Below are 10,680 nucleotides of genomic sequence, written 5' to 3'. Positions count from 1 at the left end.
TTCTCTTTACTTGAGTGCAGACATAAGAACTGATCAAGGTCAGGTGGGGTTTAATCCTTTAAATCAAGGGACATATAACTTACATACAGTCAGACTGGGAAAAAAATCATATTATGAATGTTCAAACAGAAACTGTGTCAAGAAAGAACTTTTCCTTCAGGATGGAAACAATTAAACCCTTAAAATGAATAAGGCTGCCTCATACTGGAAGTACAATCAAATGACAAGACTTAGCACTGCTGTTTCTGAGGCATATTCAGACCTGCTCTGTGGCACGCATATGCAAAATGCACAAGTTCCCATCAATGAGGAGGTTAAAATAAGATCAAAATTAACACACACTGAATGTCTATATGCATTAGAATTCATTGCCTGTCAGTGATATTTACTACTGAGTGAGACTTTGTTGTCTAATTCTTTGCAATAGACAATAAAGTTTTGATTCTTTAATTAAATCTAAGGAAACTGACAATAGAAAACAGGCCTCACATGTAATAACACACATTTCACAAACATTGCGCTGACCTTTAGAGTTGATAAGATGAATAATAATGTAAATTGTTGCCAACAGTCAACAGTAGCCCTTACAGCATGGGTGTCACACACCAGTCTTGGAGGGCCGCTATCCTGCAGGCTTTGGTTGCTTCCCTGCTCCAACACACCTGATTTAAATCAAATGGATCCAACAGATTTCTGTAAACATCTCCATAATGACCCATTCATTTCAGGCAGCTGTGTTGGAGCAGGAAAACAAATAAAACTTGGTGTATATCGGCCTTCGATGGCTGGAGTTTCACATCGGTGCCTGACAGCATCCAGCGAACAGAATCTGAGGCACTTGGCTAGAAAACCCATTACGACCTGATGTCATTTACAACTTTCACGCTTTATGTGGCGTAAACGTCGCAGCTGAATTTTTAAGACAGACACATTTATATTAAAATATTAGAAAACATATAAGGGAAAAAAAATCAAATAATTTAAAATGAAAGTAAAATGTTTATCCTCTTAATGTTTATGTCCTCTTTTTAGTTTCTTTTGTTACAAATAAAGTTTTAGTGAACAATTTGATGTTTTCAAACACACCTTCAGGTTTTAGGAGGTCATTTAAAATAAAGCTTTAGGTCATAATGGGTCAAGTTAGCAGGAAACAGCTTTCAACCAAGTTCTTGAACTAATGTATGAGAATTTAGAGAAATATGAACATATATCTACGAGAATAAATCAGGAATTCGGAGAACGATAGTCAACATTCCTGTTCGGCTTTTTTTTTTGGGGGGGGGGGTAATGTACCTCACACCACATGCATCAGTCTATGCACTTATATTAGTGAAATCTGGATGCAATTAACTAACATATGTTACTTTCTTGTCACTTCCACAGGATGTATGCAGGAAACAAGACCGTAAAAGTCTCTTTTAAAGTGCTGGACTTGAATGGATCAATCACCAATAATCTGATTGGCAGCAAAGAGGAGAAAGGATCTAATAAACAACCTCTAAGAAATGAGCTCCAATATATCAGAGCAGGTGAGCGAGGATGATCTAAATGATGAAATGAAAAGCTTTCAGAGGAATGATGGGGAAATCATAGAGTTAAGTCCTATAATCTGAAAATCTTACAAAAAAATGAAGGGTTTGAACAAAAAATGCAAGAGTACTGTCATGGTTTCTTTGGCAGTACAGCCCCGTTGTGTCCACACAGACATCAGTACGAGGCGAGGGAGTCTCAACCCCCGAGAGGTCCTTGTTAGTTCGAAGTGTGGGCTGGTGAACCTGTTACTTCCAGCCCTGCCTCCTGTTTTTTAAGGCCCTTGGTGATAAATGCATTGTTTTGATAGATCAAAAGGTCAGAGGTGGCTTGGAGAGGGTCAAGCTGGGTCAAGCTGGAGGTGGTCGCAGGGTCTCCAGTAATGACTGGACTGCAGGTAAAGACAGCAAGGCTCTACCTAAACCTCCTCCAGCACGGTAGCAGGCATATCCCAGCATTCCCATCATGACGCCCTTTATGACCGTGCACAACACCCAGCTGAAACGGGAGGGAGGTGCAACGCTGAGGAAGACAATTAGGGGCAGCAGTCAAACACTTTTACAGATTGTTTACATGACATCCATTGCTAATAGTATCTGAACAATATGGCAAACGTACCTCATGATTTCACTGATGTTGAGCTCCTTATCCCAGTTTCTTTCAATGCCAGGGACATGACCCATCCCTACGACTCCCACCACCACAGCAGGCACTTCTACAGAATGAATACAAAACGTTCAAATAAATCATCCAAAACTTCAAAATTTCCATAAGTTAATCATTCATGAGGCCAAAGGCTGCCTCCCATGTGTCTCTGAGAAGAATCTAACAGTAACAGACAGATGAGGTAGCCATGGAGAGGCTATTACATAACTATAAATATAAAGTTTGACCTGATGTGACTGTGTATAAATTAATTAATTACAATTTCTGTACAAAAAAATTATGTTTGTGAGTTTTAAGGTGGAAAAAATGACAAGAGAGTGACAAATGTCACTAAATCTGCATTACAACTGCTACAAGTCCAAACAAAAAGCCGCCACATGGGGTGTTATGTTGCGTGTTAGAAGATGTAAGACGCACTGTCGGCATTTGTGGGGGACTCCACACGGCGCGTCGCCTGGCGGAGCGTGTGCGTGAGGTAGATGTCTCTTTCAGCCACGATGGTTTGGTGAAGAGCAGGAAACTCGCCGATCATCTCAGACATGGTTTGTTCCAGCAAGTCCTTCTGTTTGCACTTTTCTACGTCCTCTTTACTGAAACATGAAAAAAATTTGATTAAAGTCAACGTCACGTTGAGGAAATTATACAATTTTGTTTGTTGTGCGAATATTGTTGAAGCTACACCCCTGAAAGATGAAGAAATCTGAACCTGATAAGATCTGAGTCATTTTAAATGGTTCCTTTTTACAATTTTAAAACAACTTTGCATCTATTTTTCAGACAAAAAAAAGAACAAAAATACAAATTTTTCACAATACAAAGTTTCTGAATGATGAAAGTTTTACCTTGTAGGTTAAGAAACAAAAAGCTGTAATGGTAAACAATGAACTCAGAGAATGGGACAATCATTTTAAGCTTGAATCATGGAAATAATGGGAAGAATAAAATACTTTATGCAGGAGGCAAAAACCAGTATTAAACATATATATGTAAAAAAAACTATCTGAGCTGCAGTTAAAATAGAAATAATATGTTGGTGCACATTTAATAATTCTAAATAAATCATACAGTATCTGGACAGCACCACAAATGATGCTCTCTGTCTGGCGTTTGATTAAACCAAAGTTGAAGGGGTGCTATGATGGTATTTGGAGTTTTCTGAGCTTTCTACAGTGTTACAGTGTTGAATCCTCATCAGACATGTGAACGGCACTGTTTTTTAATCACCTAAACGCATGTTTGAGTTTGAGTTTGAGTTTCAGCACTCGCTCCGTTCGGTTTCCATGGCGACGAAAAACGCGTCGTTTTAGAGAGTTTTTTTCTACTTGGAAATCCTTGTGACGTCCCGGGGGATAAGGTTCGGTGATTGGTTACCTTCTACTGGTTAACAAGGGCATGTACAAATACATCAGGCGGGTGGAAAACGTGGGATAAAGTTATTTCCAACGATGGCTGGTGAGTTTACCAAAGAGAGACATCCTGCTGCATTCGTTGCTGTGGGTTGCTGTTTTCCACTTCGTTTTCAGGCTCTGATTCAGGTTCCAACATGTAGGGCTGTATGCTATGTGTTGACATTGTATTTTGTTTTTTTTATTGAGTTCATATGAGCCTAATCCTTCTGTTTATGAGATGTTACAATGACGGCGAAAGCAGCTGCGGTGCGCGCTCCCGATGTAGTGCAGTGGCGGGAGGCGGGGCTTTATGCTGAAGAGTCTCAATCCACTCGTTTTGCCCGCAGGCTGATCTGACAGCCGATGGAGAGGGTCGGTCTGAAGTAAATAAAGCCATTTGTGACAATAACTCGATCAATCCCAGCCCTTCTGGTCTCAGAAATAAAAAATAAATTAGCCTGAAATGCACAGAATAGTTCCACTTTAAACTAATTACCAACATATACTTGTTTTTTTTCCAGAAGGATGAATCATCTGCTCTGTGGCATTTTTCCACACATGCCTCATTAATTAAATGGTGCAAGGTTTGTGTTTCTGTGGTCACAAATCACCAGTTTCACATGAACCAAACACCCAAATAAACAAAAAACAACTTGAGCAAATACAATTCACCTCACCTCCATGTGGACCTGGCGTTCACTTAAATATCACTGGCTCTGAACAGTCAAAGGCTTGAGGACCTCCTGTGTCGTTTTGGGGACTCCAGGTTGGGAACCACTGTGACAATTTAACTTCCTTATACATGTCCATTTCCTCAAAAGTTAAATTAATACACCCACTAAATTCCAATAATCTCCATTTCCAAAAATATCCCTAATTTAATGCTTCTGCACAAGAATTTCTTTTCATCTGAATGTGTTATTTTTGTGTTGGGTAGGAATGCAGAGGAACATCATAACTCTGAAATCCACCTATAAGATTTAGTAAACATTTTCTTTTCCTCAAACTGCAGCACCAGTCATTTTTTCTCAGGGTTTTGCAACACATTGATAAAAAGCAAATTAGCATATTTTATACCTGATTGGATCGGACAAAAAGCAAAGACCCCAGGCCAGCCGAGCCTTCTGCCACAGGCTGAGAGCAGCTATGGCCCTTTTGAATGTCACTGGGATTGGCCTGTCTCCAAGCTGGAATTTACAAAACGGCACTCTTCCAGCCTGTGTAGAAAGAAATAATTACATATTCAGAAGAGAGAGAGGAAATAAGACAAATCAAGTGGTAATGAATGACTTTACCTCTTTGAAGGCTTCCCTAAACTCTCCTCCGGGCGCCATTCCCAGCTGTTCTGTGATGTGAGCTGATACTTTGAGCAGGAGAATCTGCATCAGGCCAGACATCAGGCCATTCTGACCAACAGAGAAGTTAAACAGAGGGCCTTCAGTGGTTGTTATTTATGTACAAAACTACTGGAGAGGCATGACATATGCAAAATCTCTGAGCAAAACCAACCTGACAGAGAAACTTAGCTCAGAGTTGTCCAAGCAGCTTATAAGACTTACTGTCTGAGAAACTGAAGCATGCTTGACACTGGTCTTATACTTGAGTTTGTGAAGTGTTTTAAACAAAAACTGTAGTTTATTTAAAGAGGAAGTATCTGCATGTTCAACGCACAGCAGTGACATGTATGCATTAACACGTACGCACATCCTGATTAGTTACAACACACAGAATGGAGGAGTTACTTCACTCTCTAATACACATCAACAAACATTTCCATCCTCCAAACGGAAGCAACATTTCACTGCTGTGTAAAAACTCAAAAAATCAGATATCATTTAGTTTTCTGACGCGTACAAGTTTCTAACATCTGTTGATGTTGTAGCCATGGTTATCGAAGAAATATACTGAAAATGTCTCTTGGAGATGAAACTTCTTTAACCATCTGTCACAAAGTTCCTGCCGATTCATCCTTTTAAAAACAAGTTCTGTTCCTTCATATAACTGCATTGAAATGTGACGTTTAATCTTGCTCTTGCATCAGAACTTTGGTGATATTTATTTGTTCATTAACAAACGCTTAAAGGGGTGCTATTATGGTATTTTAAGTTTTCTGAGCTTTCTACAGTGTTACAGTGTTGAATCCTCATCAGACATGTGAACAGCACTGTTTTTAATAACCTAAATGCATGTTTGAGTTCCAGCACTCTCTCCGTTCGGTTTCCATGGCGACGAAAAACACATCGTCTTGGAGAGTTTTTTCTACTTGGAAATCCTTGTGACGTCCCGGGGGATAAGGTTCGGTGATTGGTTACCTTCTACTGGTTAACAAGGGCATGTACAAATACATCAGGCAGGTGGAAAACATCGGATAAAGTTATTTCCAACGCTGGTGAGTTTACCAAAGATGTTACAATAACGGCGAAAGCAGGTGCGGTGCACGCTCCCGATGTAGTGCAGTTGCGAGAGGCGGGGCTTAATGCAGATGAGTCTCAATCCACTCGTTTTGCCCACAGGCTGATCTGACAGCCTATGGAGAGGGTCGGTCTGAAGTAAATAAAGCCATTTGTGACAATAACTCGATCAATCCCAGCCCTCCTGGGCTCAGAAATAAAGATAAATTAGCCTGAAATGCACATAATAGTTCCACATTAATGTTGCAATCTGCTGTGCAGTAAAATAACCCATTACTGTTTTATTTAGATGACGGTATATGACCTCACTGTCTCTGTTTTTTAACACCACCACCACTGTTTATTCCATCATTCTGAAAGCCTGACCTGCTTGATAGCTTGCTGAACCTTATCCAGGTTGATGTCTTTGGCTTCCTTCAGCAGTGTATTCTCATCCATCCTCAACATCGACACCCTGTACTGGCACAGCTCCACCACTACAACGTCTGGCTGCACAGCCTGAATCGTCTGCAGGAGAGAGGGAGAATGGGTTTAAAAGATAAGGCCCAGGCACAGAGTGAAAGAGTAGCAGAGAATAAGTGAGTAAAAAAGGCCAACATGATCTGAGAAAGGAAGTAAAGACAAAAGGAATCAAAGAAGACAAGAATATGCCTGTCAAAATAGGCTTTCCAATATAATTACCATTTATCCAGACAGACCAAGTCATAATCACTTATGTTGTAGCTCTACTTCACAGTCAAAGAACTCCACACATCTTTTCACAGACAGTTTACTGCATATCAAGAGTGTGTGAAAAGACCTCTGCACTGCACACATCATTATTTATTTTACCTCCCACCCCACTGGCTCACCGTGGCTACGTCCTTTTTGCTGCTGTCACTGAAATGGGCAGTTCCCACCAAGTACAGGAGGCTGCCATCAGGGGCAGTAAGACAGGTCACGGTCTCTGGGAGGTCAGGGGAGGTCTGGCGGCGTTGTGCTCGCAGCTGCCACAGCATCTCCATTGCTTCCCCATCCGCTAAACGGAGTTTGTAGAGACCGTTGATGAACAAATGGAACTTTTATTACCACCATCACATTCTGAATTAAGCATTTATTTCAACTTTAGGCATAAATCAGGAAATATATCAGCTAAGATTGTTTCAACTAATATTAAAAACAACATTAACAAGACTATATGTAGCATAACTGAGTGTGCATTCATGTCACAAAAGATTGGACTTTGTACAGCTGGGAAATGATCAGACATTCCTTCACAAAGCTGGACCACATGATGCCAAAAGCACTCAAACTTGATGGAAAACTATATTTATATTCGGTGGATTGAGAAAGATGGCAAATGGCAAAAAAAAAAAAGGCATACATGATTATTTTAATCTAAATTACATTTTTAAACATGATTATTCACTGACTGTGGAAACACACTGTTGTTCTTAAACCTGGGGGCAACTAATTCTATATTTAGCTTTTGAGACATCTGGAAAACTTTTATTAATCTGTTTTTTTCCATTTAGTTTATACTCTGTAAAAAGAAAGAAAAACTTACAGAGCCCTGGAGGTATACAAGGCAGATCTCCCTGTAAAGGATCCTCTGATGGCCCAACTGACTCATCCTGGCAAGCATCAAAACAACACAAAAGCAAACACTTAAAGCATGTTTACCCCTAAAAAAAATTAAAAGATTAACCCTGCCCTGAGAAAGATGAGGCAATTGCTCATAATTTGCAAGTGAGACTACACTTGGGCAAGTTTGCCTCTCTTCATTGGCTGCCTGTTGAATCTAGAATAGAAGGTAAAATCCTTCTTACATATAAAGCTCTCCACAACCAACACCACTATATATCAAAGTTCCTTATATTCCAAGCAGAGTACTTCGTTCCCAGACTGCAGGCTTACTTGTGGTTCCTAGAGTCTCAAAGAGCCGAGCAGGAGGCAGAGCCTTTGGTTATCAGGCCCCTCTCTTTTGGAATAAGCTCCCAGTTAGTATTAGGGAAGCAGACACCCTCCCCACCTTTAAGACTTGGCTGAAGACTTATCTTTTTGATAAGTCTTATAGTTAGGGATGATTAGCATCCCATAGTTATGCTGCTATAGGTTTAGACTGCTGAGAGACATTTCCTGATACACTGAGCTTCTCTCTCTCTCTCTCTTTATCCCTCTTTCTTGATGCAACAGTGTTGCATCATTAACATGTATGTCTCCTGTCTCAGCAGGTCTCCCTGGCTGGGACTAGCAGTTCCTGTTGTCTTTCTGTCCTCTTACCCCCCACACAGCAGAAAGATGGCTGTCTGTCCTTGAGTCTTGAGGTTTCATTCATGTTAAAAGGGAGTTTTTTCCTTCCCACTGTCACCAGTGTGCTTGCTCAGGATGGGAGATTGAGTTGGAGCTTCCAACTCAATCTGGTGGTTTCCTTATAGAGGCTATTATGAATTGGCTTTCATTATGTTTTTTTTTTTCCTGTCTGTAAAGCGTCTTGAGATAGCATTGCAGTGATTTGAGGCTAAATAAATAAAGTTGAATTGAATTGAATAAAATTGAATATATTCCACCACTCTCAAATAATTTCCCACTGATTGTTTAAACACAAATGTGAAGATTTTCCATTCTATTTTTGTCCTTACCTCTGCATTGTTGTCCTGGTCCATGTTTGAAGAGCTGAAAGCTGTGTTTGACAGAGTGAAGACTTGTTCACAGCCTGTGGTACACACCGAGCAGTGGTGCGTTCACTGACAGCCGGACACTCAATGACTGCTGACGTTGCTTTATGTGTAACAGTAACAGCTGCTGATTTTACTAAACGTGTCTTTCAGTTTTTAAAAAAAATAGTAAACTGTTAGTTTATTGATTACAATGGAGATTATCACTGTTTTATAACAATAACTTAAACATGTGGCGTAATACATGACGATGCCATAACACCACGAGAAAAGGTTAGGGAACTTGACAGCTAAGGAAGAAGTGTGTTAGTCAAAGAAATTACTAGAAAGCAGTTAAATATTACTTTTAGATGTAGCATATATTAGAAATGTAGTAACTGAGGAGTCAATTGTTCAGCTAGCTCAGGCCAATGTTAGCTAGTAAGTCCGGTAGGAATTTATTAAAATTATATTTGTTTAAAGGTCGTAATTTCGGAAAACTTGTAACCATTCCTCAGTACAACATATTAAGTTTTGAAAACGATAGTTGTCCACAGATAAATAGTTGTTACTTACAAAGCCAGCCAGTCTGTAACACTGCTCACCGATACTACAGCAGAGCGATTCACGGTCGAAACTGACAGCCGCAATGCATTCTGGTACATGTAGTTATTTACTGCCAAGTCACGCACATTTACTTTTATAAATAAAATGTTGGTTTTATTTGATTTTATTATTTCATTTCATAGATTACAATCAAAGTCTGGAGTCCGAGTGTCAGAGGCTTGTCTCTGCAATAGGTTCAATGTGAAAATCGACACAGAGAATGAGCTTTAAGCAGAATTGTAGGACAACATGCTCTCACACTCACTAGTGCTACTAGTCTTAAAGTGCTTGTGGATGCATTAATTGTGCTTGAGTAGTTTAACAAGGGGATTTTGAGGCAGCCTTAACGGACAGATTATCAGCAAAACTAATGAGGCTGAAATGGAGAGCTTTGCCTCTTTGTAAGCCTTGGTATCTATTTACCCTGCTGGAAAACAAAGTTGCATTTACAATGCATTGGCCTATATAATGCATGTAGGCCTTATACAGTAGTGGTAATATTTTCAACAGTGGATATCATGTTGATGTGTATACAAATACTGAAACTTCCTTTATTGAAGTTCCTGTAATCATATGTGCAGCTGCAAAAAAATGCATATGAAAGTTATGGTAGGCACCAATCCCCTTGTTCACTGACTCATTTCCTGTGAAAAAGGCTATAATACCTGCTGTACATATGCTAGCTGTTCCTACAAATATCAGAGAAACTATTCAAACTACAAATTCCTTTGAGATTATTACAGAATGAAATGCAAAGTATGTCAGACCAGCAGATAATCAAAAAGCTTCATCATCATGTAATAAACCCTCCAATGAGGAACAAATCAGCATCTAGATTCATTCACCACACATTGCGCCATTCCTGCAAGAAGCCAGCAGACACCAAACAGTAATTAACTTATGAGTCTAGCTTCTTTCATCACATTGAGCCACAAACTGATACATTCCCTTGCTTTCAAACACACTCATTAGACACATCAGAAAGTTTGGACAGCTGTGTTGCTGTTCCAGCTTGTCTCACAGATATGAAATTGGCCAATTTGCCGACTACATGCACATATAGTCAAGTAGCAACGGTGAAATGGTAATGACAAGCATTAAATGTGGTATATTTTAAACATCCTACACACACTGAGTCATGTTTAGTGTCATAGATGTGTAGCGTTTTGTGAAGTATAATGCTCTAAGCGCATACATTATTGCCACAAACATATTGTGATCTTTTGCATATTAATTGTGCAGATCTCAACAACTGTATTGCATGAGCTACCTTTCTACTTGGCTATTGGGATAAAGGGAGAAAGCGTTATCATGTGTTTTAAATACATTTCTTTAAAGTCTTAATGCAGTCTTTTTTTGTTTGTTTGTTTTTGCAGTTATGCATTTATAAGGTGACTGCCTTTTATTCTTTTTTAATTATAACAAATTTGAAAGCTCATTCAT

General features: G+C 39.5%; 1 protein-coding gene across 4 annotated transcripts; it reads right to left on the bottom strand.

The window, feature by feature from the left end:
• Positions 1-48: 48 nt before the first annotated feature.
• On the bottom strand, positions 49-9,278 carry trabd (TraB domain containing). Of its 4 annotated transcripts, none has more exons than XM_079249437.1 (10): positions 9,208-9,278; positions 8,617-8,657; positions 7,542-7,608; positions 6,847-7,013; positions 6,362-6,502; positions 4,880-4,990; positions 4,662-4,801; positions 2,614-2,786; positions 2,149-2,245; positions 49-2,052 (listed from the first exon to the last, which is right to left on the bottom strand). In XM_079249437.1, the coding sequence occupies exons 2-10, from the start codon at positions 8,638-8,640 to the stop codon at positions 1,881-1,883; spliced, it is 1,092 nt and encodes a 363-aa protein (XP_079105563.1). In that variant the 5' UTR covers positions 8,641-8,657; positions 9,208-9,278; the 3' UTR covers positions 49-1,880. The 4 variants fall into 4 exon arrangements, with proteins under 4 accessions (XP_079105563.1, XP_079105564.1, XP_079105562.1 ...); XM_079249438.1 differs by having other exon boundaries at positions 8,617-8,690; positions 9,208-9,263; XM_079249436.1 differs by having other exon boundaries at positions 8,617-8,798; positions 9,208-9,254.
• Positions 9,279-10,680: the final 1,402 nt, after the last annotated feature.

The sequence above is a fragment of the Telmatherina bonti genome (genome assembly GCF_933228915.1).
Source record: "Telmatherina bonti genome assembly, chromosome: 2".
In the NCBI taxonomy this organism is placed as follows: Eukaryota; Metazoa; Chordata; class Actinopteri; order Atheriniformes; family Telmatherinidae; genus Telmatherina; species Telmatherina bonti.
This window is presented reverse-complemented; position numbering and strand designations above follow the sequence as displayed.